The sequence below is a fragment of the Colletotrichum navitas genome (genome assembly GCF_030913465.1).
Source record: "Colletotrichum navitas strain CBS 125086 chromosome Unknown LY79scaffold_75, whole genome shotgun sequence".
In the NCBI taxonomy this organism is placed as follows: domain Eukaryota; kingdom Fungi; phylum Ascomycota; class Sordariomycetes; order Glomerellales; family Glomerellaceae; genus Colletotrichum; species Colletotrichum navitas.
In genome coordinates this window covers 71,135-98,284 of record NW_026850621.1, presented here as the reverse complement: position 1 = coordinate 98,284, position 27,150 = coordinate 71,135, and the positions used below count along the sequence as shown (strand labels likewise).

At 55.0% G+C, this 27,150-nt stretch overlaps 7 protein-coding genes across 7 annotated transcripts; 4 read left to right on the top strand and 3 right to left on the bottom strand.

The window, feature by feature from the left end:
- Positions 1–78: 78 nt before the first annotated feature.
- LY79DRAFT_523786 (uncharacterized protein) lies at positions 79–2,299 on the top strand (the record flags this gene model as incomplete). The annotated part of the gene is made up of 5 exons (XM_060555572.1): positions 79–354; positions 418–482; positions 536–696; positions 749–1,590; positions 1,655–2,299. 5 exons carry the CDS (start codon positions 79–81, stop codon positions 2,297–2,299), a joined length of 1,989 nt encoding a protein of 662 aa, XP_060409975.1.
- Positions 2,300–4,230: 1,931 nt separating this feature from the next.
- On the top strand, positions 4,231–5,210 carry LY79DRAFT_593268 (SCP-like extracellular protein; the record flags this gene model as incomplete). The annotated part of the gene is made up of 3 exons (XM_060561531.1): positions 4,231–4,621; positions 4,676–4,799; positions 4,868–5,210. The coding sequence occupies 3 exons, from the start codon at positions 4,231–4,233 to the stop codon at positions 5,208–5,210; spliced, it is 858 nt and encodes a 285-aa protein (XP_060409974.1).
- A 1,091-nt stretch (positions 5,211–6,301) lies between these two features.
- On the bottom strand, positions 6,302–8,018 carry LY79DRAFT_706455 (uncharacterized protein; the record flags this gene model as incomplete). Its single annotated transcript, XM_060565025.1, has 4 exons — positions 6,302–6,606; positions 6,666–7,188; positions 7,258–7,547; positions 7,865–8,018. The coding sequence occupies 4 exons, from the start codon at positions 8,016–8,018 to the stop codon at positions 6,371–6,373; spliced, it is 1,203 nt and encodes a 400-aa protein (XP_060409973.1). The 3' UTR covers positions 6,302–6,370.
- A 1,755-nt stretch (positions 8,019–9,773) lies between these two features.
- Positions 9,774–11,578, top strand: LY79DRAFT_593267 (snf5/smarcb1/ini1; the record flags this gene model as incomplete). Its single annotated transcript, XM_060561530.1, has 2 exons — positions 9,774–11,426; positions 11,483–11,578. 2 exons carry the CDS (start codon positions 9,774–9,776, stop codon positions 11,576–11,578), a joined length of 1,749 nt encoding a protein of 582 aa, XP_060409972.1.
- Positions 11,579–16,358: 4,780 nt separating this feature from the next.
- Positions 16,359–18,119, top strand: LY79DRAFT_593266 (family 7 glycosyl hydrolase; the record flags this gene model as incomplete). The annotated part of the gene is made up of 4 exons (XM_060561529.1): positions 16,359–16,976; positions 17,056–17,146; positions 17,233–17,866; positions 17,897–18,119. The coding sequence occupies 4 exons, from the start codon at positions 16,359–16,361 to the stop codon at positions 18,117–18,119; spliced, it is 1,566 nt and encodes a 521-aa protein (XP_060409971.1).
- A 573-nt stretch (positions 18,120–18,692) lies between these two features.
- LY79DRAFT_366568 (uncharacterized protein) lies at positions 18,693–19,453 on the bottom strand. Its single transcript, XM_060552789.1, has one exon. The coding sequence runs from the start codon at positions 19,224–19,226 to the stop codon at positions 18,765–18,767; it is 462 nt and encodes a 153-aa protein (XP_060409970.1). The 5' UTR covers positions 19,227–19,453; the 3' UTR covers positions 18,693–18,764.
- A 1,155-nt stretch (positions 19,454–20,608) lies between these two features.
- Positions 20,609–23,628, bottom strand: LY79DRAFT_672910 (fungal-specific transcription factor domain-containing protein; the record flags this gene model as incomplete). Its single annotated transcript, XM_060564107.1, has 4 exons — positions 20,609–21,956; positions 22,014–22,755; positions 22,808–23,312; positions 23,422–23,628. The coding sequence occupies 4 exons, from the start codon at positions 23,626–23,628 to the stop codon at positions 20,609–20,611; spliced, it is 2,802 nt and encodes a 933-aa protein (XP_060409969.1).
- Between the last annotated feature and the right edge of the window lie 3,522 nt (positions 23,629–27,150).

The window sequence follows — 27,150 nt, the reverse complement described above, 5'->3', positions numbered from 1 at the left end:
CGCTGCCGCTCACCTAAACTCGGTCATGTTGAGCTGCAACCCGCGAGGCATCAGCGACAACCCACGGAAATCGCCCTGATGGCCCGTTTTCAGGGACTTGATTCGTCCGACCTGTTCCGCTTCGACACCCTTGCCCTACGCGATGACACCCTGCTCGCTGACGGCACCTCGGCCTCCAAGGTCGAGTACGATGAGTATGTCGTCTTCAAGAAGGACAATGGCATTTCTTCGGGCATGAAGACGGACTTGGAGGGCGACCAGGACATCAGTTTCCAGCTCCAGCACAAGGACGAGGTGCCCGGCTACCACAGCCTCGATCTCGCCTTTCGTCGAGGGTACTGCATGGACCACAATGTGAGCATTGCCTCATCAACTGGCTTCCCAACTTGCAAGAGGTCATGCTGACGGCTGCGACAGGGAGTCTTTACAAAGGAACCAGCACGGCATCCAGAGCTGGTACTCGATGGACGCGTTCGCCGAGTGTGAGCGCACACCCACCCATCTCTTGTCCCAGTTCCGAAGCTGACAGTCGCAGTATCTGCTTCCGCCGCAACAGGTCTTTCGACCGCCGGGAAGATGGCATCACCATGACCCCCGAAGATCTGGACGCCATGGACCTGCACCCGGCCACCCTGCAGTACTCCCGCAGGGTCACCAACGAGTCCCGCTTCTGGTCCCTCGACCGCTCCAAGTTGAGTGAGTTCCTCGACCGCTGCCCTCACTACGATGCGCCCACTAACCCCGTCAGGTCTCATCCTTTCTTTCTCCAACAACCCAAGAACCCCCTACGACTTCCTGTCCTTGACCTACGACGTCCGCAGCCGCACCTCGTCCGTCCTCATCAGGCAGTCCTATCATCCGCGCCAGCACAGCCTTGAGAACCTTGACGAGTACGGCCAGCGCCTCGAGGCCTGCCGCGCCCACTGGGCTCATCCCTTCATCACCCCCGTAGTCCTGCTCCAGGTCCAGTTCATGCGCACCGAGGAGGCCGTCATGGAGAACATCGACCATGTCAAGGCTCTCGAGGTGGCGGTCGGCAGCATCGCCGGCTTCGAGGCCTTCGAGATGGAGCGTGAGCGCCGCTCCAAGCTGATGCGCCGCCTGACCTTTGGCGCCCAAAACGACAAGCCGCCCCAGGTCAACGGGCCCATGGGCATGGCGAACTTGATGAAGAGCGCCCACGATGTGCTCAAGGAATCGATCAAGCTGCTCGACACCGTCCGCTGGATGGAGAGGGTCGTGAGGCTGATGCTGCAGGCTGGCGATGAGCTGGCGGAGCGCATGTCGACTGGGGAGCTCAAGACCCGTCTCGACAACTTCCACGTCGGTGACACGGACGCCGACCAGCATTACCAGCAAGAACAGCAGGCCATGCCAGACGAGCCCCCGACGGGTCCGCCTTCGCGCTCGTCCGCTAGCACACGCCGACGATCCTTACCCCCCGGCCCCGCCCCCAACCCGCTGGCTGACCCCCTTGGAAAGCACTGGCACGAGATTCGACAATACCTCGAGGGGCTACAAAGGATGTGCATGGGCCTCGAAACCGATCGTCGCATGTCAGAAGCCCGATGCCGCGCTCAAATCGATATCGTAAGTCGCACAGCCTCCCATCACCTCCTAGGAATTCTCCGATCCCCCTTCTGACGCGTCTCAGATTTACAGTAAGATGGCCCAAGAAGACAATGTTCTGAACGCCCGCATGGCGGTCGCCTCCTCTCGCGACTCATCCTCCATGAAGGCCCTCGCCGTTATCACCGCCGTCTTCCTCCCCGGCGAGTTCCTCGGCACCCTCTTCGGCATGTCTATGTTCGACTGGCAGGCCTCGGGCGAGGACGCCGCGGGCGACAGCGCCGCTCAGAATCCAGAACCCGGCACCGCGACGAACCCCAAGGACCCGGTCCCCGTGCTGAGCCACCTGTTCTGGGTCTACTGGGCGACGGTGATCCCCCTGACCGTCGCCATCCTCGTCGCCTGGCGCGCGTGGTGGGTCAACCAGGACCGGTATTTCCGGCGGCACCTGTCGCGGGAGCTGTCCGAAGAGCGGTACTGGACCGCCGACGGCAAGCCGCGCGAGCTGGAGCACTCGTTCTGGTGGGACTTTTTTTACCTGTCAGTGCGGCGGGATGAGCGGCCAGCCCAGGTAAGCGACCCGTACAGCATGCTCGACCTGTCGTCGAGCTTGTCGCAGGACAAGGAGGAGCTGCGGTCGCCGCAGGGCGAGGCGACGACGGTCCGGAGGGGCCAGATCTCGTTCCTTCGGTCGCAGAGCATGAGGCAGCGGAACGTCGTGGCCGTGTGAGCGGTTGTACATATACATGTATGCGTTCTCAAGACGTTGGTTGAGAGCTGTTTGCTTCCTTGCGTTTCTGCTCGCAAGTGTATGGTCTTGTTCAGCGCATGTTTTGGTGTTTTGCTATATACACCCCCCACATTGAAATCTATTATCTGATGTTTACGGCGGGTTGTTTTGCAGCCAGAATACTGCTCGGGAGAGACTTAGAGGCGCATTAGCAGATATAATGAAGACCATGTTGATGACGTATTCTGATGTGACGGGCTACTTTGCTGAAGGATTACTTGACCAACCAAATGATTGTGTTCCAGTCACGTTTTGCACCAAGATAACCGTCCTACCCTTCTTTAGACGGTTAGTATTTCTTCTAGCAAAACTCGAGGTCCTGGGAGATTGCAAAATTTGCCCATAAACTCCATTTGGTTCCGCGGCTTGGGCTGGTCGTTTCACGTTTCTTTATGGCTCCAAAGCAAATGTTTGCCTGCCCTCTGATGATGCATTTGCTGCGCACCACTCACTATGAGATTCCGTCAATCCTTCCTACTGGTTGGGTGAGGCACCTTTACCCTTCATGTATTCTGTTATTCTTGGCCTGTATTATCCAAATCTCTTCATTATAACATGCTTTATAACAAAGAATATCCGCCTTAGACTACCTAGGCATGGCGTGGTTACTCTGTGTGTCCTGGGCCACCCAGCCAAGCAAGCCACTGGAGTACGCTCAACCAACAGTTGAGAAAAGTTGAAATGTGACTTTTCCATCGTACCCTTTGTTTGCTGAATGTCTCCTGGGTTATGGTATACAAGATCCAAGAAGAGTTGGTAGTTGCGTGATGTTGGACATACTATGTGCATCTAAGAATGCATGCCGCCACGCCCAGCTGAGGAGTGGCACCGCTACAGATCACGGCCTCTCCCCGTGCGAGTGCATTAATGCAAGCACATATCACCTCCCAGTTTGGTTACACATGGATGAACTTTTTGCAAGTTTGTGCGGGGTTGCCTTTGTTGCTGCTGTTGCTTGGGGCTCCCTTGGATCTGACCACAGTACAACACCCCGAGCTGCAAAGCTTGGTCTCGCTCCAGTACCGATGTGTCCATTCCGTCTTGTCAACACCGCCTTGTTAAGGTTCTCATCTTCTTCATATTTCGCAATCTGCAAGTTATATAGTTACGCAACATTATAGTCTGACGAGATGCTAGGCACCACATGCAAACTACATCATACATACAGATGCCTGGGATCATCGCTTTTTCTCCAATCTAGCATGTAATGTTGTGTGCAATCACTAGAACAAAGAATATGCCAGGCTCTTCACTTCATTTCCTGTACTACTACCTTTTCTTTGGGTTTGTTTCTTGTAACCTAACCACCCTTATCATATTTATATCTTTTCTTGAATACAATTTCTTCCAATACTGTGGCTGTCTCCTTCGTCACACTAGCTCCTAGGAAGTATGCCCTCCAATAATAAAGACTATTATCATATCAGTCTATGTTACGAACAACTCTGAAGGTACTTGCGCTAGGCCTGTTGCGAGGAGGATCTTTTGGGCTTCTCTGGCTTGCCCCTTGTCGCTTGGGCTCGTTACTTCCCACCTGTTTTAGTATGAGTTTCTAACTTCGCGCGAAGCAGTTAAGAAATATCAAGTTTTTTTTTTTTTGGACCTCTTCTTTCATCTTCAAGGCTTAATTTTGCTTCAAGAACTAATAGATCACTCATTCCTCTCCTTTATAACTATATAAACCCTCTCTTCCTCCCTTACACCTTCTGCTCTGGGACCCAGTCCACCCACAGCAACAATTACACCTGTACAGGATACTAGTCTATCCAAACAGATTCCTTCTTCCGCTCTCATTCAATTTTCTCTCCCTGTTCTGTCCGGCACAGTTACTGCCCATACTTTGCTCCATTGACACAGCAGCGCCAGTCGAGATGTTTACAAAGGCCATCATCACCGCTGCCGTTGCTGGCCTTACCACCTTGGGGGCTCACGCGGAACCTCTCACAACCGACCAGAGTCGGGCCCTGAAGACCATTAACGACGCCCGCATCGCCGCTGGCGTCCACATCCTCAGCTGGAACACTAATCTTCAGAACGACGCCACCGCCTGGGCAGAGCAGATTGCTGCCTCTGGCCACCTCGGGCGTGCTCCCGCCTCGCTGCGCAATGACGCCGGGGAGGTTTTGGCTTTCTTCCAGGCCCTCGACGCCGAAAACTCTGCCCTTCGCTACCCGCTCTCCGAGGCTGCCAAGCTTTGGCTGAACTCTGGTAACATGGCTAAGGCTGGAACTGTTATCCGCCAGGAGGCGCTCAGCAAGACTGGTTAGGCTGTTACTATTCTTGCAAGATGCTTGCCTTACTGAATACATCTCGCAGAACATCTCTTATCCCTCACAGCTACTGACATTGGCTGTGGCACCGCCCACGGCACCCTCGGCAACGGTGCCGAGGACCCTCTTCGCGTCTATGCTGTGTGCCGCATCTTCAAGGACGTCTCTGAGCAAGTCTTGTCTCACACTCACTCTCCTTTATTTCCTATCTGTCAATTCTAATACCAAGCGTTGCCAGGCATATGAAGCTCTCGGCTCGCCAGGATCTCAACCCCGGCCCTTTTTGGGGCGACATCACCTTCTTCAACCCTGGTCTCGGCGCCTGCGGTAGAGTCGACGGCGACGGCTCCATGATCGTCGCCCTCTCTCACCTCAAGATGGGTTCTCAGTCCAACGGCAACGCCCTCTGCGGCCGTCGGGTTCGTATCAGGGGCCCCAGGGGGGAAGCCGTCGTCACTGTCACCGACAAGTGCATGGGATGCTCTATCCATGACATTGACGTCAGCCCTGCCGTGTTTGAGAAGATTGCTGGCAACCAGGGCCTGGGTCGGGTCGGCAACATTGAGTGGTCTCTCATTTGAGTCGCGCTTCACATCTCTCTGCTGTCTCCTGACCCTCCTATACGTTATCTACACGGGATTTCCTGGGAGAGCATGTCGAGGTTCGCAATCATTTTCCAACAGGGACGTGTTCTCGTCAGTTTGATTGCGTTCAGCTTCCAAGCAGCAATCACAATAAAGTACAAGTCATCTGAAATCATCTCTTCCACTATTTTACGTACCTGGCCTTTCGATTGCGTTGTATTTTTATTGTTCTGGTTGCGCAAGACCTTCCCAATTCAGCCTTCATGGGTTCCATTGAGAATTGTGTGGTGTTGCTCACAAGTACAGCTTATGTCGGTTGTTTATTAACAGTTTCTCTCTCTAGTCATTGTGCGTTCTAGAGACTTTTTCGTCTTGTTATCGCACTGTTCTATGACACAAGAAAAGTATCCTGGGATCTCTGTCTGTGCGGCCCATGGGCAACTCAAAGAATGTTTCTGGCCCGTTCCAAATTATCGTCATCAACCGCAGGAACTCTGGTAGTCTTCTGCTCACGCCAACGGCGCATGAACGCCTCTTTCTCGGCATCCGTGAGATCCAGCTCCTTGTCCACTGGGTACTTCCATTGCTTCCCGTCCGCACCATCGTTCGTCTCTGACAACGCCATGTTTTTCTCTGCAACCTTGTTCCAGAATAGGGCATGATCATCCATCCCCAGTGCGCCCAAAAAGAAGCATTCAAGCCCTTGCCTCTCGCAATAGTGGAATAGGGCGGGGCGATTAGGAGATTGACTTGAGCTGATCAGAGACATAGAGACGCACAGAAGGGAGAGGTAGTTATTCCGATCAGGGAAAGAGCCCATATAAGGATAACCAATCGCGTAGATAGAACAACAACAAACTTTTTCCTTTCCTTTTCAGACCTACCTTTTGGCCAGATCAGACCATGAACCTTTCTTCTGTGAGCTGATCGAGCGTGATAACACAAGACGATTGGGAGTTTTACTCCTTGGATCGCGTCTAGACTTCACCCGATCGGATGCTCTCTTTTTATGATCGGAACATCAAGTGTCTTCGATTTGAAGGATTCTATGCCACGATCGAGGCAAGCCTTTGACTGATCGAGGAAGCATCTTGTGTTGCCTTAGGGGTTGTTGGTGTTTCTCCTTAGATCACCGCACCGCATAGGTCCCTCCTACCCTACACCTTTCCAATAGTATTTTTGAGGATGTTTTCCATCGCGCAAAAATATTCAACCGGCTCAGTGTCCGTTCCCCGCTCCAGGATTCTCAGCACTAGCTTCGTCCAATGCGCAATCAGCTCTGGATCCAGCGTCCCCTCGAGCATCCGGAACTTAACCGTGCCCTCATAACTCGGCTCCTCTTCGCCAGACTGCTTCTCGATGATTCGTCGGATGGAGAGGAAGGAGATGCCGGCTTTGCAGTCTCGGTCGGGTTGGTGGAGACGGATGAGGCCGTACACGCTCAAGACCGACCAGATTTGGGGAATCTCGTCTTGGATACTTGAGGGATGCTGTCCTTGGGTACGTGCGCTTCGATCTCGTTTGACAACCTCATCGCTCCCATCTGGGCGCCTTTGCTATTCGGGCTCTGCAGAACAAAGTCGGTAGTGTACTCTGGCAGGTCCTCGGTGCAGGCTAAGGTCGAGTCTTTGCCGAGAGGCACGGTCATGTCGTTTGCTTCCCGCAAGCGTTCGACAAGACTGTAGAGAACAAGCTCCGAAATCCGAACGAGGGTGGCAATCTTCTTGAGGCTGCGGAGAGAGAACCCACGGATATTACCGACGTGCACATGGAAGCCGCAGCTAGGGTCAAGCATCGGCCGGACGCCGCCGCAGAGCACGTCAAAGATCTTTTCAAAGTCCGCGGGACGGTCCTGGAGAATTGGGCTGGATATCTCGACGCCGAGGTCGCCCGCGTAGCCAGCCTCGCCGCGGTGGAAGCTCGAGAGGGACGAGTCGCGGTGAACGTGCCAGATCTGTTGGCGGGGGTTGAGCCCCTTGAGGAAATATAGGTGAGGATTGCTGGCCTCTTAGAGGATGATCCGGAGCGCGAAGTCGGGAATAACAGCATCGTTGGGAACTGCGTGATCAGCGAGTGTGTCGAACGTTGCACTGAGATGGCCTGCGGACGTGAGAATGCTGATGAGGTAGTTTGTATTCGCGGCATAGACTTGTTTGTCTAACGCCCTGGCCTTGATGGACTCAATCGCCCAGGTTATGTATCGCGCGGCCCGGTATCCTTCGTCCTCCTGGGAGGCCGACTTGTCGGACGCCGCAGATGAAGTGTCACGATAGATCCAGCGGAGGTCGTTGGGATCGGGATCCCAAGCGCCGACGAGGGAGTGCGGGACACGAACTCAGAGACCAAGGGGTTTGGACCAAGTGATCTGTAGTATGCTGCTTAATATGGAAGCTTAAGGTCAGCAAGGAGGTCGAAGACCGTGTGCGAGCGGGACGGAGAACTTCGTACAGAAGAATCGAGATAAGACGGAAGATTCAGTCGCGTCTTGATGCCCTCCTGACGCTCGCTTATTGCATTAAGACATAAATCGACGATGCCGCAGCACACTCGGGCTCAGTTGTCGATAGCCTCAGGATCCAGCGTCCCAGCGTGCTAGTTGAAACGGATGAACCCCTCGTGGGGCGTAAGGAGCCCCGAAAAGTCGTACGCACCAGGAACGATACGCTCCATGTAAATGGGGTCCCATAAGCGGGCGTTCGTTCCTTCTGCCAGCCATTGCAAGTCATCCGATACCTCGACGGCTCGAATCATCTCTTTCTCGCTCAAGGAACCGCGGATACTCACGATAAAGATGTCGTCAAGCATCTTGACCTTACTAGGAGGTGGGTGAACTTCGTGAGACCTCCCCCATTTTGATCTCCGCAGAGGTGGTGCACAAGACCGACGGGGTTGAAAAGACGAGAAAACTCGAGGCCAGGGGCAACGAGTGACCTGGGAGGGCAGTGTCCTGCGTGAAGAGTATCGTTACGTTGGGAGGCGGACCAGAGGAAGAGCACAGTTCGCTGTATGTCGGTGATAGCGAACGCCGAGGTCTCTGGTTTAATCTCAACTCGAAGGCGAGGAAGTTGGTTCAGTCCAATTGGGAGGTCTTGGATGTTTTGGATGGCGTAACAGATGGAAGCGATAGTGGACGTGCGATGTGGAGTGAGGTGGATGAAAGGTGAGCGAGGCGCCATTTCGACTCGTGAAGTTGGATAATCCCCTCGTCAACTCTAGTGGTCCAGATTACGTTGGACTTGTTATGAGCGTCTTCGTCCTGTTTCTTATGGTTACCTGCCTCACTTGGATTAGACAATCTCATCTGACGAAGCCAACTCATGAGGAATTCTTGATGACTTTGGGGCCCAGATGTTTCGGTCGTCTTTTCAGCAGTTATACCCGAAGGCTGACAAAGTCGACCGCAAGGATGAGATATCGGAGTCGGATCGGATGAGAAATTCTAGATGGATGCGAAGTTTCATCTTCCGATTGTCAGCATGCTTGTAATTGCCTTCATCTATTTTGAGTGTGCTGCTTTTGGTGCTGACAGTGGTTGTCGAATCCACCGAAAAAGCCGTGTTTTTAGGTTGAGAAGGAATGAGTTGCATTGTGGTTTTGCCTGCAGAATTACTTGCCTGCATATTCAAGTGTGCGAAGCTCCTCACTTACGTATTCAAATTCTCACACCTCACCCTGTATGTAAAAAATTGGAACATCTGTATAGATTTAGTTATATAGACATTACATTGTATGAAAGAACCCGTCGCCTGGCGTAGATTCCGCTTTCACGATGTAGTTTCAGAAATACAGTGAGGCTGAGGCCTAGCGCAACAAGGAAAAAGAAAGTATGAGAGAGACTATGCAATGATCAAGAAGTATCGATTCAATGCATTTTGATGGAGACACCTTGAAGTCAAGCGAATGTCAGTATCATATCACTTTTCTTCTTGCCCGTTTCGCACTCATCTCATGCCTAGTCCACGTGGCTCCTAGCTAGAACGAGTTCGTGACAAACGTATATGAGAATTATGCCAGTGAAAGTTTAGAAGACACGTGAATTGGTTCGGTCAGTTCGATGAAGATAGTCACTCTCTCATGGAGTAAGTGACACTGAAGAACGTTGCAGTCGTCGGTGACGCCGGTGAGCTCGGTGTAAGATGAAATAGTGGGACCGCATCGAGCGCTAGTCCCTTTCCGGAGATGGTCCCGGCGCAAGGCACAAGGGTGCCGGGAAACGCCGACTGGATTTTTCTGACGCGCCATGGCGCCATGCTGCTCCTCCAATGCATTTCCAACGCGATCCACATCTCACAATCGGCGGTGCATCGCTCCCCTTCTGCGCTTAGCACTAAGGCCAATCCCATCGGCGCGCAAATCAACATACGGCATACGGCAATACAGCTCAACGCATACCCGGTAGTAGTCGCTAGCATCATACGAAGCGCCAATTCGTGCTTGCGAATGCGCAACAACCACTAGCTGCTACCACCGCGCCATTCCGTCTTCCTCGACGTGTCCCTCTCCTCCACCCTTGCGTTGCGACAACCTGCGATGACCCATTGGGTCTCATAACATCCCACCATGGACACCCGACCGAAGCCACAGGCCTTCCTGTCCACATATGCGCCGCGCATTAGAACCTACAACAACTCACTCCTTACACCAGTCTTGGCCAGCGCCCCCACCGGCCCAATCTCCCGAGTAACGAAGCGCGGAACGACCATCATCAACTACGCCGAGGATGGCTATGACGACATCGACGATGACGACGACAACAGCCGTCGCCGCCCGACTGGCTTGCGAAGCGTGAGAAGGGAAGAGCTCGCCAACATCCAAGATTTGTCAGACAAGGCAGGGAAAGACACGAACGAGCCCGTCGAAGTCCAGGGCATCTGGAGAGACTGGTTTGGCAAGGGGCGCCAGGTTCGAAGCGACCAACAGAACTCGGCACAGGCCGACCTTCCCCTGACCCTCATTCCTATCCGAATCGAGCTTGACATCCCAGCCTTTGTGCCCCAAGTCCCGTTTCCCTCGGCGCCTCACACTGTCGACACGACTCTGCCTCAGTACCGGCCTCAAGAGCTGACGCCGCCCTACCGGCTCCGCGACACGTTCCTCTGGAACTTGCACGAGACCGTCATAACCACCGAGCAGTTTGCGCAAACATACGTCCAGGACCTGGACCTGCCAAACCGCCACAACACAATGCTCGAAATCGCCAAACAGATCCGTACACAGCTTGAGGAATATGCTGGTGTTGCCCTGCACCCTTTGTTCCACGCGCAGTCGCAGTCACACAACGCCGGCAACAATGACGCTACCAAGGCCAGCTCGATACTCAACCACGACGATTCTCCCACCCCCGCCACCAGAGCCATTAGCCGCTCCGATACCCCCATGCAAAACGGCGGTTTTGGGACACCGTCGAGGATAAGGGACCTTACCTCGGCGCCAGATGTCACCGCCAATGCAAGCCCCGTACCCGTTGACGCCGATGAGTACGACCACGACGACGCCTACCGATGTATCATCACCCTCAACATCAACCTGCAGTCGACCCTGTACACGGACAAGTTTGAATGGTCTCTGTTGCATCCGCCAGGAATGCCAGAGGCCTTCGCAAGCCAGACATGCCAAGATCTTGGACTTACGGGCGAGTGGGTCCCCGCTATCACGCACGCCATTTATGAAGCGGTCCTGCGTCTAAAGAAGGAGGCTTGCGAAGCAGGCGGCCTCGTGATGGGCTGGAACGGAGCCCGCGAGTTCCCCAACGAGGCCATGGCAGGAGCCGACGCCGGATGGCGTTACGACCCAGAAAACTTGGCTGACCCCTGGGAGCCAAAGGTGGAGATCCTGAGCAAGGAGGAGATGGAGAAGCGCGAGGGAGACCGAGAGCGACAGATTCGCCGCCTGCGCCGCGAAACCGCCCGGTTCAGTTCAACTACCGGGCTGGTCGGCGGCGTGCCATTCTCTGGATTCGGTAACGTCGTCGAGGCTCCGGAAGAGGAACGCATGGGCAGAGGCGAGCGGTCCAAGAAGAAACGTCGGTTCCGCAGTCTGAGTCCCCTGGGCCGGTCCGGCACCCCCGGCGGACGCGGAACCCCGGACATGGGGTCCGGATACGGCGCGGGAAGCGGACTGACGGACCAGGAGCGCTTGTCCTGGAGATGTTGGCACTGTGCTCTGTGGGGATCGAGTGTTTGGGCGGTGAGGCCTGGCCCTGCAGGACCGAGGGTGAGTTACCGAACCTTTTCTCCTTAACATGGATGCATTTACTAAACACAAAGCAGTCGCTGTGCCAGAATTGCGGGTTGGTCTACGAGCGTGACGGCAAACTCCCTCGCCAAACGAAGAACATGCATCTCACTGTAATCCGGACGGCATGAGATCAAGCAGTCTGGCGGTTTGATATTTCGTGGAGGTCGACGACCGAAGAGGAGGGAGTGGTTCCTCGTGGCCCGTGCATCAGATGAGCTCGGAGTCCAAGCTCTTGGTGTGTAGATGGTGCGCAGATGGCGGGTCTGACAGGCGTTTACTTTAGGGATAATCAGGCTCTTGGGCCGAAAGGGGGAAGTCAAAGATTCATAGGAGTCCGGCTGAGAGCAGGTTTGCGCGATATTCCAGATGCTTTCGGGGTAATTAGGGTCGAGGCCTGCCTCACTCGAGGCGGTGACATTGCAGACTGTGTGTAGGAGGCCAATATTCACACAGACACGTATTCTAGGGCAGGTATCTCTGAAGTGGTTTGCGCAGGCCGAGGTCGACTTCTTGTGCCGTCTCTTCCATCACACATCTTCTGCTGTCACACATTCTCTTTAGCCGCGTCGTGGGTTTGTCTCGTCTCTGTTCTTATCTTGAAGATGTAAACTAGGCAAGACTGGAGGATGGATAGTTAAGGAACAAAAATGTTGCATAGGTACTTGTAGTGTTCGAGAACTCCTTCTACTTGCAAGTTCTTAGCTAATCACGGTTCGCTCCAGCGTACTGTGTGTGGTACACCGTCCCGATGACCCATGTGCACTGTCTTCCGACCCCATCCAACGCCACATCCTGCTTCTAGACAGCCCATGAACTTCTCACCTCATCTTATCACGGTGCATGTGACCACGGCTCATTCCACGGGCGACATCTATCAAATAGCTCAATTCTTCTCGTTTTCAACACCGAAGAGACCTAGCAGCCTGTTTCAGCTTTGGCGCTATCGACGGCTTACACTACCACGTCGTGGCAAGACATGCCGACCACGCCGAATCGGGACGAAAAAACCACGGAGCCTCGACGTTGACCTTCCGCGTTTTACCCACGCCTAACACTTTTTCCTGTACGGGAACGTCGCCGGTTAAATTTGAGTGACGTGGAGTCCCCCCTCTTTTCCCTCCCGGCCGCCTATACTCTCGACCCAGCATTAACCCTACTAGACTAGACTATGAGCTGGGAACCAGAAGTGCCCGTTTCCAGGACGGGAACTATACCATTCGTTCCCACGATCTGAGAGGCTGCCGCCGTCGCCTTTCTCATGCGTCAGAATGTCCTGGGGCGGACTGTGGGGCATATGGGCGTATGCTTCTGTGCCCATACCGAAAGACTTGGGGCGAGAACACGCGTAGGAGTCAAGCCTACGGTTGTGTCCCTCGAAAGCCGCATGATCGAGGCCAGTTGGGGAGCTGACCGTCAGTCAGCCAGGTCGGACCAGCGCTTGCCACCCTTCCTTTTGTGTCCGCATGTATACCCTCCGGCGTACAATGGGGCAATGGAGACAATGAGGAGGCAACCGGATGCAGAAGAAATAACATGGACCATGGCGAAGATCGTGTGTTGGACTTGGTTGTCTGCGAATTTGAGCCAACAGCGTCCGAGCTGACGTTAGCTGGAGCCATCTCGTCGACCCGTTTTGCTACAATCCACACTTCTGAGCTACGCCTGAGGCGTTCGATACGCAGCGGTTCGTCTCCAAGGGACCGTAATTCTCGCACCGATCTACGCGGTGGTTCGGTGTCCACCATACTAGTTGGACCAATTCGCATTTTCCCCACCATAAACGTTCACTTTCTCTCCCGAACGACACGTCCTTGCTTCGGGCATCGACCGTTCCCCTTCCGTCATCTTCCAGTCAGAGGACGCAGGACGATATTACTGCCCACACTATCACATCGCCCTGCAAACACCCTCTGTCGTATCCCGCTCCTTTCCGAGGCTTTTTTGCCCCAATGTTGGCTCGTGCTGCGGCCGGCTACCACCATATGAGGTTGAGGCTTTACGTCTCAGGCTTCGAATGGCAAAGGTGCAGCATCTGCACCGACTAGCCATTGTTCAGCCCGTTGCCGTATGTTCCTGCCCGATATGGGGACGATATGAGTCCAGGAACGCGGACCCGAGATGCAGGGCAATTCTGGCAGACGCATGCAGCCCCCCCCCCCCAATATGTTGTATGGACGTAACGACGCTTCTCTAGGCTGTCACGGCTTTTCTTCCCTCGCTGCCGACAGCTACTCGGCTCGCCCCAGGGGGGGTTATCAATCAAGCTCGCGGGAACTTCTGCGCATTGACAAGCGACATATGATTAACAGTATCCCCGCCCAATGAACCCTGTGCGCTCGCTTATTCCCCCTGAGGCCTTTGTTCAACATCCGGAACTGTCAACCGCTAGTGGCGTAGGTGTAATCCTAAGATGAAGTCATCTGAAATCGCCAGAGAGCAACGTAAAGACGGTTATTGGGATCCACAAGACCGGGCCCACTGGTTCGGTCATTTACAGTTGGAGAACAGCGATGCTCGGTATCGATGCCCGCTACTCGCGGCCACACTGGTGCTCGTCGTGGAACGGTCCGTCTGATCTTGTCTTGCTTGCGGTCTTTCGGAAACCCAAGCCCCAGAGGCGAAAATGTCCCAGCTTCAGCTCGGCTGGACACCGAGCAGGATTGTTCCCATGTACACCCGGACATGTCGCAAGACTCAGCCAGGGAAATTGATCGATAGAGGAGTACGCGCTTTCCGGCCGAGGTTGTTGTCGTCGGGCCTTTTTTTCTTTGTCCATTGCGCCCCGTGTTCGGGTCGGACTCTGGCCTCTGCCACGACTGCAGGCTAACTCAAGCTTCTCGACCCTCGTTTGCCCAGAGGGCCTAGTTTTCTTGGGCTATCACGGGTAAATCGGAAGTGTCCTTAGCAAGTTGCGATGCAGGCACGTTAGAGTCCTGCGGTCTCACCCTGCCTGAGATTCTTTACCAGCTAAGGACAGGATGCCGAGCATGGGTCATCGCACAGTCACATTGTACTGTGATGAACACACAGACTGGCTTCCCGCAATACCGCACAGAGTGTAGCACAGAGAGTAATGTGACCAAACCCCCGATAGTGGTGTGGTGAGCACCCTGCCCTTAATGGTATCTGTTATGGGGGAGTAGTTCCGCCGCCAGATTGGATCAAGGGCTCCCTTCGACCCTACAATAACTTCTTGGTCTTCTTGGTTTCTTGAGTTTTATCTGTCTGGTAGACGTTGATTGCGAGCGTCGATCAATCAATAACCTGACTTTGAAGCCAAGCTGGCCCAGAGCATCGGCGTTCAGAGCCGCTTCGCTTGTCAAGAAAATTTGACGACGTCCGAGCTTCGAAATGCTAGTTTCGCTCCTTGTCGCTAGGTACGACAACAACTAAAAGAAACCCCTGGTGAAGTCTGCCGACACTCAATAGGTCTAGAGCGACCAACACACATAGAGAACAACGTCTTGCCCCCAAGCAAGGTACCATAACGAGCGGCACGGCAGCTAGTGCCGGATGGCCTAGTAGTGCTGTGCGGGGGAAGGCAGCTCGTCCCGCTGTGATGTGCGAAGGGGGTTGCGCGGAACGAACCCATGCAAAATGCGGGGAGTAAATCTGCTCCCCTCCTCGAGGGCGGCAGACTCGCGTATCTCATGATTGATAACAGTCGACGGCCGAGGGGGCTGTTCCAGAAGGGCTCCTAGCTGCACCGGCTGGTGCTCACGATGGTGTGTAAGTGCGTGTGTATGGGGAAAGCTCGCCGTCTAGGGGCACTCGCGAGCAAGATACATCTGGTTCAGGCCAGACCAGCAGGGACGTGGCGGGATCTTCGGGAAGTGATCATGGTCACAAGAACATGCCGACCGTTCTTTCTATTTTTCCCTGTCCCATATGCGAGATGAGCATCTCGCGATGCGCGCCCTCTTCCCTTGGTTGCGAGAGAGAGAGAGGGGGGACGAAAAGGGCCCAGGGCTGCGCAACCTAGATGAATCCGAGGCTGGTAGCACTCGGTGCATGCCCTCCGCGGTAAACACAGGGGGGGCGTGAAGTCGCTCCAATAAGGGAGGCCAGGGTAGATGATGTGCCCATCGGGAGGCCTTGTTGTCTGGCTCCCTTTGCTTTGTGTGTGTGATTAGCCGCATGGCTAGAGGGTCACATCGTGCGGTCGACTCGTCCGGGACTGAGGTTGAGATGAGCCCGCGGGTGTGGGGTGAACGCTGCCCCATCCACCCCCCCTTGTACTCCAAGTTCAAGTGGTGCGGGTTCTCCAATTCTCCATCCGGGCAAGCAGGCGAGAAACTTTGGCTCGACGACGAGGCATCTGGTTCATGGTTAAACGGTTCCTGGCACTTACGTCGCACGCCTACACACCACCCTTTGCACAATGTCGCCGTCGCCGTCACCGTCGATGCCGACCCTCTCCCCTGAGCTACCTCCCTCTATGAGGAGCGGGGAGTCGCCAAAGCGTGCCTGGATCCCGCCTCTCTACACTGATCTCTTCCTCTCCTCGACACCGACGAGCTGTTGTTGCCCTGGATCAGGGTCGTTTGCGGCGGCCCGGTTGCCGTGGGCTGTCGGATCCTCGCCCCCCTTCGTCATGAACCTAGTCGATCATGAGGTTGCGCTGGGCCTGCGCCCGATGAGCGGAACGGACGCGGAATCGGTGGCGAGCTTCCCTCATGAAGCTGGATGGATTGGCACATCTAGCCGAGATCCGAACATCGCGGGTGTTTTGTATCAAGGAGAAAACCAAGTCTCTATATAAACCGTTAACACCCTCGCCGTTGGGATCGTGTTTCTTCTTTCTCATCCCATCCGCATCTCTTCCCACCCACATCGCCTACTTCCCTTTTCTCCCCTCCTCGCTTTCTCCACCCAGAACCCGAGTAGTCCATCTCATCGTCCACCAAGATGCAGACCAAATTCGCCGCCCTCCTGGCTCTCGCGGCCGCCGCCCGCGCCCAGCAGGTCTGCACGCTTACGGCCGAGACGCACCCGTCGCTTCAGTGGCAGAAGTGCGCCGCCGGCGGCACCTGCACCAACGTCGCCGGCTCTGTCGTCCTCGACTCGAACTGGCGGTGGGCGCACACCGTCGAGGGCTACACCAACTGCTACACGGGGAACAAATGGAACAGCGACTACTGCGCCTCGGGCCAGGGCGCCTCCTGCGCCTCCAAGTGCTGCGTCGACGGCGCTGACTACTCCGGCACCTACGGCATCACCACCAGCGGCAACGAGCTGAACCTCAAGTTCGTCACCACCGCAAGCAGCGGCAAGAACATCGGCAGCCGTGTCTACCTCATGAAGGACGCCTCCACCTACGAGATGTTCACGCTGCTCGGCAACGAGTTCACCTTTGACGTCGACGTCTCCAACATCGACTGCGGCCTTAACGGCGCCCTGTACTTCGTCTCCATGGACGCCGACGGCGGTCTCTCCAAGTTCTCCTCCAACAAGGCCGGCGCCAAGTACGGTACCGGATACTGCGACTCGCAGTGCCCCCGCGATGTCAAGTTCATCAACGGTATTGTAAGTATTTTCTCGAGGCTTCTTGCTGAACCAACCAATATCGAAAAGATACTGACCAGTGTCTCCTTTCCCCCCCCAGGCCAACGTCGACGGCTGGAACCCCAGCAGCAATGACCAGAACGGTGGTGTCGGCAGCCTCGGCGCGTGCTGCGCTGAGATGGACATCTGGGGTAAGAGAAACGATACCACTTCCATCCCTCACCCCCTGATACCTGTATCGAACTGGCCGGGTGACTAACCAACTCGCGACACACAGAGGCCAACAAGATCTCCACGGCCTACACCCCCCACCCGTGCCAGAACAACGCGTACCACTCCTGCCTGGACAACGACTGCGGCGGCACCTACTCCAGCGACCGCTACGCCGGCGACTGCGACCCCGACGGCTGCGACTTCAACTCGTACCGCCAGGGCAACAAGTCCTTCTACGGCCCCGGCTCCGGCTTCACCCTCGACACGACCAAGAAGCTCACCGTCGTCACCCAGTTCCTCAAGGGCGCCGACGGCACCCTCTCCGAGATCAAGCGCTTCTACGTCCAGAACGACAAGGTCGTGGCCAACTCCGAGTCCACCATCGCCAGCAACCCGGGCAACTCGCTCACCTCGGACTTCTGCAAGGCTCAGAAGACGGCCTTTGGCGACGAGGACATCTTCAACCTCCGCGGCGGCTTTGAGCGCACCAACGACTTCGTCTCCAAGCCCATGGTCCTCGTCCTCTCCCTCTGGGACGACCACAACTCCAACATGCTCTGGCTCGACTCCACCTTCCCCGCCACCGCCACCCCGGGCAGCCCCGGCGCCGACCGCGGCTCCTGCCCCACCACCTCGGGCGTCCCCGCCGACATCGAGGCCAGCGTCCCCAACTCCAACGTCAAGTTCTCCAACATCAAGTTCGGCCCCATCAACTCCACCTTCAAGAGCGGCAGCGTCGTCAACCCCCCGCCCCCCGCCGGCGGCTCCTCCTCCACCACCCGCCCCGGCACCACCCCCACCATCACCACCTCCACCCGCTCCGCCACTCCCACCGGCGCCGTCGCCCCCAAGTACGGCCAGTGCGGCGGCCAGGGCTGGACCGGCCCCTTCGCCTGCGCCTCCGGCAGCACCTGCACCGTCGTCAACCAGTGGTACAGCCAGTGTCTCTAGATACCCCCTCCCCTCCCCCCGACGGGGAGAGCGAGCGCCGCGACAAACGATACAGGCAGAGAGGGGTAAAGGTTCCATCTTCCTTCTCTTTCTTCTTTCTTTCCTGAGACAGGCGGGGGGTAAAAGAGTGTGGACGCATCTCCTACGAAACGACTGCACGCGGACATCTTCATGTACATATTCTTACATTTCCACGCGTCGGTGTGTTTCTCGCGCCTTCGTCCTCAGTATATAAAGTATATAAAACATCTTTTTGCTTGCTGAAATTACCTGGCCTTGCCATGATTCAAGTCAATGCCTCCGTGTCACAGACTGCGCAATGCACATTTCATATATCAAAACACTCGACGAACTCAAGGTGTCCGACGGCCATGTGCATCGCGATCACGCATGTCACGGCCAGTGGGGCGATATTGCATAGATGGATTTGTGGGAAAGAATAGAATTCTGCTATGCACACCGGCCGAAGCAAACCATCCACTCAGTGGAAAAGAAACCTGAGAGTCTGGGTTGTCATCCTTTTCCCCTGGGCGGATAGCTAGTTTAACCTCCCCCCCCAAACAATGGAAAAACCTGAAGTGAAAGTTCCCATGACTGACGGGAGAAACAGACCGTATGGTTCTTCCCCCTTCGTGCCCGTATCGACTATGGAGGCACTTGAAGATGATGAGATGCATGAGGGTTGGTGTGTGTTTCGAAATGTTGTGGCGCGAGGACAATTCTCAATCTTGCCCGGGATTGTCTTCGATGGTTCCATCCTGACACCATCGCATTGATTGTACTGTGTCTCGTGGTTTGTGATGAGTGCCGTTCCACTCGAGATGCCCACTGGACTTCTTTGGCCGCCACAGGACAGCTGGTCAAACGGCAGTAAGAGGCTTCCTGGACTTGTGATAAAGGAGACAAGAACGTAAGCACATGCTGCCAACTGGTAAAGAAGGACATGGTGCCGGAGCGTAATCTCTCCTTCGAACTGCATTGCGTTGGGCAGTTTAACGTCGGGGTCAGGATGGAGAGGGGTATGGAAACGGGGATGGAAACTGGACGGCCGATGATGCCCGGGACTTCGTCAGCGTAAGCTTCGATGGACACTTGACATGTCGTCATGCCTCCCCAGCTACTCAGAATAAAAGAATAGGTCCAATTCGAGGGGTGTCGATGTCAGTGATTTGTGCCGCCGCTTTACTATGTAATGGATCCACGGTAGACCGAAGTGGCCCAAGATTCGCTGAGGCAAGAAGCTCCGAACCATGATGCGAAAGCATAGTCAAAGACTACGTTGGCTATTGAGTGGAAGTTGCATCACCCGCAGGAAGCACCTGCTAAGTTACTGGGGAACACCGAGAGAAGCAGCACTCAAAGCGCAGAGCGTGAGCGGTGGTTCTTTTGGTACGTCGTTCTGTCTCCAGTGACCCACAGAAAGCACCTGTTAAGTTACTGGGAAAACACCGAGAGATTGTGATGGGAGGGTGTAATTCGAGGACATGCTGCCAAAGGCCGGGAGCCAATGGGCATGGAGCCGAGTACTGGGTTCCCATCTGAGAACGTTTGCTAGACGGGCTTACCACCGGGTCAAAGTCAACGAGTGCATCAGAAGTGAGTCATGGAGGAAGGCGATGGTGAGCAACGACCTAGCTGAACGTTGTTCGTTCATCAGGAACTGTGTGATGCGGTGCAAATACCGCCTGCTCCCCGCTAACGAGGCCGATCCGCGCGAGCTACCAGGAATCGGCGTGACTTTTTCGACGGAACGAAGTATTGTGGCACTGCGAGATGATGCCCCCTTCCCCCGAAGGGTGAGAAGGGTTGATGGCGGGATGTGATGATGTGGTGATGTGGTGGAATGTGAGTTGCGAAGTGAGAGGGGGTGGAGGAAGAGGTGGAGGAAGAGGTGGGAAAAAGTGGAAGTGGGTAAATAAGGTATGTACCTGCCTACCTTGGGACTAATAACACTCACCAGGTAGACGAGGCGTAGTTAGGGAAGGAGCGGCAGAACTATTTTCACGCACCTACCTCACCTACCTAGGTAGGTAAGGGAGATAGGTACTGGGTTGGTGCGTCATTGGGTGTACCGAACGAAGTAGCAGCCAGGAAAATCTCCTTCCCTCCTTCCGACAGGGTGCTACATATGACGCCCATAATATCCATGCAATTCAGAGCTGTGATACTCGATGATGGCGGATGGATCTGGTGGTACGTAAAGCAGGTAATCCACAATGAGCGGGCAGCCATAGAACCTCGTAAACCGGCTTCCCTTTCTAACGCAAGTGCATTCATTAACAGTTCTGTCCTCATTATACCGAGCGGCAAGTGCTGTCCGCAAATCCCATACACCATCTATCGCTCTATCGTCCAAGACTCCGTGGTATATACGCTCAGGACCCGTACCCAACGCGAAAGAAAAAAGACACATAGTTTAAACCGCAAAAAGCCTGCAAGATCCCATATAGCTTACTAGTTGTCCTCGCGCTTCCGAAAACTCGTCTGCTTCAAGCGTGAGCCCAATTGCTGCCCCCAGCGTTTGGAACACCGTTCATGCCCATGAGTAGGGCGTCAATGTCGCTCATGCCCTCGTTCTCGAGGGCATTCATCAGCTCAATCTGCTGCTGCTGGCTAAGACTACCCTGCCGCTCCTGCGACCAGCTGAACGATTGGCCACCAAAATGGTCAAGTCCCATACCGGTGCTGTGTGGATGCAAGCCGTTGGCCGGTAGAGGGTCTCCAAAGTAACTGTTACCCATGGAGCTGAAGGTATCGGGGTTAATGAAAGGGGGAGGCGGGTTGAACCAGTCCGTGCCTGAGTTGTAGTGAGGCAGAGGCCGTTGGGGGCCGGCGGGGTTCGACGTCGGGAGGTGTGCAAAATTCTGCGCCCTGGCTCCCATACCTGGGACGGGCGGCGGGGGTGGTGACATGTTCGTGCTGTGTTGGGCCATATTCGGTGTGCCGTGCTGGAGACCAAGGGGCGACGAGTGCGACATTGCGGGGGTCCCCATCGGCGGGGGCGAGATGGTCGAACTGGACGGTGTTCCGACATGCCCACCCATTGAGTCTGGAGGCGTAGGCATCGCATTATTGATGGTACTGGGCGGCGATGACGACGATGTATAGGCCGGCGTGGTTGTCGCCGGCGGGGTGGAATCCTCGAGTGGTGACTCGGGAGGGTACGTGGAAGAAAGGCGACGTCCCGTGTTTTCGTTGGACGAGCCCCAGATTGAGTTGGACCGGAAAGTCGGGTGAGGGGGGAAATTGGGATCCCACTGATACGTATTCATGGATTCGGGCGTTGCGTCAAAGACAAAGTTGAACTGAGGCGGGTTGTGGGGCTGGTTGACCTTGAATGACGGTCCACCACCAGGTGCCGTCGAGGCAGAACCCTCAGAGCCCTGCGGCGAGTTGCCGTCGAACAGCGATGGCGGAGTGGTAAAGGTGCTGGACGTTTGCATTTGAGGGGTGTCTCTGGCTTCGTAGCTCTGCAGGCAGGCCTTGACGAAGATGGAATACAGTTGCACAGCCTGGGCGGTTCCTGGCCACCGCTCCGTGCACTGTTCCAAGATGTCTAGCGTCTGGTCGCCCAACTCCTCTACTTCCTCCCTAGGGTGTGCTTGCCGGATTTCAGGGTAGGATACGGTCCATAGCAGCGTGTTGAGAGACATGTACAGGTTCAAGAGGAAGACCCAGGTGATGTCAACGGCTGCCTTCTCCATCTGCTGCTTGGAAAGATTGATGATGTATGCCGCGCCCTCGAAGCAGATGCCAGCGGCTCGTGGAGATGGTCTGGGTACTTGCGGAGATGGGCGGTAGAGGAAGATGCGCATCTGATGGTATCGCCCGGTGAACCTGAAGGTGGAGGATTAGCTTGGTCCCTCGCGAACACCATCGGACTGTTGTGCTTACCAGGGTCTACACCACGCCGGATTCTGCGGTGAGGAATCGATCCAGTTCTGAATGTCTCTTTCCATCTTGGCGAACCAAGGGTGGTTCTCGTCCCTGGGCTCGTCACGCTTCTTCTCGTAGAGCACCCTCCTGATCTCGGCCTGCTCCATGCGCATCTTGAAGAAGTGCAAAGCGACCAGCTTCTTCTCGCTCGGAGGTCCTTGGCCAATGCCGTCGGCCGTGATGTATTCGTCGTCGACGGTCGCAAACGGCTCGACATCCATGCGGTCGTCCACCTTTGAGAATCCGTTCGGACGGCCCATGCTGTGCGCCAGGCCGGCCTCCATCGAGGTGATGATGTAGGCCAGGCGACGGCGCATATCGAGGGTCAGCGGATCTATCGAGTAGCCCGCAGAGATGGTCTTCTCATCTGTGAGGCCCTCGGCCTGGCAAACGCGGGTGGCGAGTCCCACCATGTAGTACACCGCGGTTCTGGTCGGTGTCAGGAGGGAATACTGGCCAATCATTGCGAGACTCTGAAGGGATTTCAGATCCTTTGGCCGGACGACCTGCTCAAAATGCTCCATGGCGGCCAAGTAGTAACTATCTGCGAGACCGGCGTACTGGGGGTCCAATTTCTGCAGGCTGATTGCAAAGACCATGCGGACAATCAGGTTCTTATAGGGGTCTTGATCTCCCGCATACACAGCCTCGAGATCTTCGAGGAATTGCTTCTCGTGCAACGTGGGCCAAAACACTTGGGCTGTAGTGGCGTCAGTCGGCTCGATTGCGGGTTATGGATAGAAAGCACTTACATCGCTGGCAAAAGACATCCACAAGCTTGTCTGCGACTGGCCTGTTGGGCAAGGCTTGAGCAGGGTGGGCGCTGATCAGGGGATAGCTCTTCTTCCTGTCCCTCGTCATAACGATGGACTGCATGCGAGTCATCCGCCTCGCGCGTACTTCGGGTATCAACTCGGATATTCGCTTCGAATCGGTGAAGAACTTTGCGCCTTGGACGAGCAACCGGGTCATTGCGATGCCGCTACTCGGGCCTAGGTAACGGGGTGTCTCGTCGGTGTCATTCAAGCGAACCATGCCCCCAGGGCGTACAATATCTTCGTCGACATGGGCGAAGTCGCTGTCGTCGTCGGTATATTGGCGCAGCTCGGCCTCAAGTGCGCGCACCTTTTCCTGGAGCTTGATAACATAGTTACGGTTGATCTTCTTGCCTTTGGTGGTGTCAAAGTATTCGCAGACGGAGCCGGCCCTCTCGCAAGGCAGGCAACGGGGAAGAGTGGGATCGCATCTCGTCTTGCGCTACGAAGGAGAGAAAGTTAGCGCTGATTTGGGTCTAGGAATGGCATCGTTTCATATGGTGGGACAGCTGAAGAGGGACTGGACGTGCAAGAGCCAGGGTTCTACGTACCTGACGACAGCGACAGCAAGCCGTCAAAGTATGTGCAATGCGATTTGAAGTGGCGTCGCTTTCGGGATCTTCGCGACCGGCAGTGGGAGGGCGCCCGCCGCCCGGATAGAGCTGCGGGGGAGGGTTAGGAGACAGATGATGATGGTATGGCAGGTTTCGAGGCATCATGTTGCCCAGGCCATGGCGGAAGACAGCTGAGGCGTCCATGGGCCTGTTCGAAGACTGAGGTTATTCCCCGGTCCAGATGGCGGATTTGGAAAAAGACTTGATGAAGGAGATCGGCGGGTTCGGGCTTTTCGTTCCCTAATTTTTTTTTTCTCTCTGTCTCTCGCTCAACACGTCGGAGGTATCTGGGGAGGTCGGGGCGTGCAGCAGGGTCGGAAGCAGTGAGGTTTACAATGCAAAGGTGTACGTTGCTGGGGATATTGGGCAGGCGCAAGAGCAAACAGAAATTCTCATGATTCGGCGGACGAAGGCCAATCGAGAGTCGAGGGTATCGTTCACTATAGGTATGGAGTTGGCTTCGTCGTCGCGTGGACTCGACAGTGGTTGATTATCTGGGACGTCCAAGAGGAGACGAGCGACAGGAAGAGGAGGTTCCACATTTAGGTCAAAGTACCTAGGTAGGTAGGTAGAGCATCCGAGAGGTACGGTACGTACCGAACAGTACCTGGGGACCCATCTTACATACCACCTAGGTGGGTAGGTAGGCAGTGACTGGTGTGTTGGTGCACTTTGCACATTCCCAGGGCCCAGTTGACAGCGGTAGGAAGGCGACAGGCCGGCCGCTGCTGTCCAGGTAGGGCCGCGGTCGGATGCTACTACTATACTCTACATAGGTGGGAGAGGGGTGGTTTGAACAAAGATACATGCTCCGAGGGGGGCGAGAAAGTGTGGACAAATGTATATTTACTAGCGTCAATAGACATGTAGCGTAGGGCTCTTACCCATGTCCACTCGTCATCCTAGCTGTTCATTCGCTAATCAGGGAAAGCGGGCAGAGCGAGCTGGCAAGGTTCGCGGGGACCAGAAGCCAGGAGGCAGTACGAGCGTTTCAGAACCATTACGGCGGGGACCCCGCCCCTTAGCGGAGCTAGGTTAAGACTGGACGACAGATCATGGATGTCTTGTCTAAATGTATGTACAGAGTGTGGGATGGATGTGAAATGGCGTCGGCGACGACATGGTAGGTTAGATAGGTAGTTCATGTACTGTACGGACACTACGTTTCGGACATGCTGTCGCAAGTTATATTTGTGACCAAGGACTATATATTGCAAATGCACATGTACTGCGCCCGCACAGTTCCTCAAACTTGCTTCATCATAGGTAGTATCTGTACCTGCCATTGTCCATCACACGTGCACGGACTACACTACCAGAGGTAGTTATGGACCAAGATGGATGGGTCGACAAACTCGTCACAGTAACAGTTGTTATGGATGAGCGAGTGTGAGTAGGCAGCCCTACCCAGAACGACACAGAGGTATTATTGGGATCCGCAAGGCTTTGACAGACTCGGAGTAGGTTGTTGGTTGTCGCACACGTATGAACAAGCATACGTGATATGAACAATGCTAGAGTAAAATACGTCGTATCTATCTATATGGTTGTGGGTGGTCTTGGCAGGCGAGGGTCTTGTCTCGAAGATTGAATATGCCCAACAGTCAAAAGATGACTAGTCATATGGCGGCGCCGACATTATCTTTGCTCTACGGACACACAGTTCAGCATTGCCTTGTTTTTAGCCCAACAACCGGACAAGGTGTGTTCAGGCCGACGTCCTGGCTAACTCTCGACCTTTCCCAGCTACGGAATGCCATGCGCTTACTCCTTCCTTCCTCATCCTTCCTATCCAGGTGTAGCAGGTGTGTTCCTACCTTACCGGTAGGTGTATGTACCTACTCGTAGCACGTGTGCCCTGTGGCGGGCCTTGCCCCATATTATGCTTCCATGCCCTTTCCATGCCCCTCTTGCTTGATAATCTGATCATTTGATTCGCTAATGTACCCACACAGAAGGCCAGTCTGGGTCTTTCCTTCCTGACCGATACCGAGAAGGGATCAGGCAAGAGGGGAAGGAAGGGGCTGTTTGGACAAGGAGGATGCGAGCAAGAGTCATGGTTTGGCGTGATGATCCTCGTCCCTTCCCGTCTGGCATTTGTATCTATCTCATATCTCATCCATCCGTGGTTTGTCTTGTCGTCTTGTCGGCATTCCATTCCATCTTCCTTGGTCGGACCTCTCTCTGCCACCGCCAGCCTAACGCCATCCTTCTCGGCCGACGGTTGTCACATGCGATTGACGGCTCCATGTGGGTGCTACCGAACACTCTGTATTAATGGGTGCGTCCATGTCTTATCTCTTCTGTTTTCGGTTGGAAGTATCCGTAGTGTTTGGGAAGCCGCCGTACGGGATGCGACGAACCCATAGAGCGAACCCATCGCATCCACCTCAATATGCCTTTAGTGTAATGACGGCGACTCATGACTAACTGCCGTTAACCACGCGTCTATGTAGGTAGCATCCTTCTGTGAAACGGGGAAAGGGTTGAGGACTAATCTGCCCGTCGTCACACCGTCTCTTGACCCGCGCATGCCCGCCCACTCGCGGCTCTGTCCACCCACGCTACGCTAGGTACTAGCTATCCCTACACTATCCGTACCTAACCTGATTACAGCATTGACTACTGGCGGCTGCCCTGCCCTAGACCTCATTCTGAACGATTCACGCTGCATGGAAAGCTTTTCCTGGACACAGCCCGGGTTCTGTCTACAAGTAGACTAGGTGGAAGCGACATTGCCCTTTTCCAAGTTGGCAGTCAGCCTTGTCAGCTCCGATCTCGACCAAAGTATTCGTACAAAGATCAAGTGTTGCCTCGCTTGATTACAACCCCATAGGATAGTGTCAGGGGCATCCTCGCCATGCGCTCCTTACTTCGCCACATCTAACGGATGATCTTTGCCTCTAGAAGAAAGAGAAAGGGGAAGGGGGGGAAGCTTCCGCAAAAAAAGACGGCCGGAAATTTGCGAAAATAAACAGCGGCTTGCAAAGTTGCAAAATACTATATTAGAGCCTTGGGGGCAGAAACAGCGTCGTGCCTTGCATGGGGATGCCATTTTCATGGACCTCGTCCAGGCTCAGGGTGGGGAGAGTGCCGCAACGCATCTCAGCGCTTCTCCCATCGTGAGTGCGGCCCGGGCTCCGTTCACGCCATGATTGCGATGTTTTTCCCCCTAAGGATTTAACTTTATCTCCTCCTTTTCCCTACCTCCCTACTTTCTAATTTTCCAATGAAAAGTTTTTTTATTTTATTTTATCTTATTTTTACACCCCCTCTCGGTCACCACGACGCAATCTTTTCTCGCGCCCCGCGAAGCGACCGACTGTCTCATTTACTTTGGGGATACCCTAAGAACGCTTGCTGGTTTTGGCCTTGGCCAGATACTCGTCATCGTCTACCAAGGTCTGGACCGCTGCTTCCTAAACAATGCCGCCCTGGCTAGCCGGCAGCCATCCGCACTCTTGGGAAGGGGTGACAGGCGCCTGCTCTCATCACCCATCGTCTGAGTTCACGGCCATGGATATACCCAGAGTGTGCCAGCGACCGAAGGGCGATAGGTATTAACACAGTGGATGTCGTGCATTGCGCTAGCAAGTCATCTGATGGGATGAGAGGCGTAGGCTTGAACAGGCACTGGCGCCATCAAATACGCCTTTTGCTTTCCAC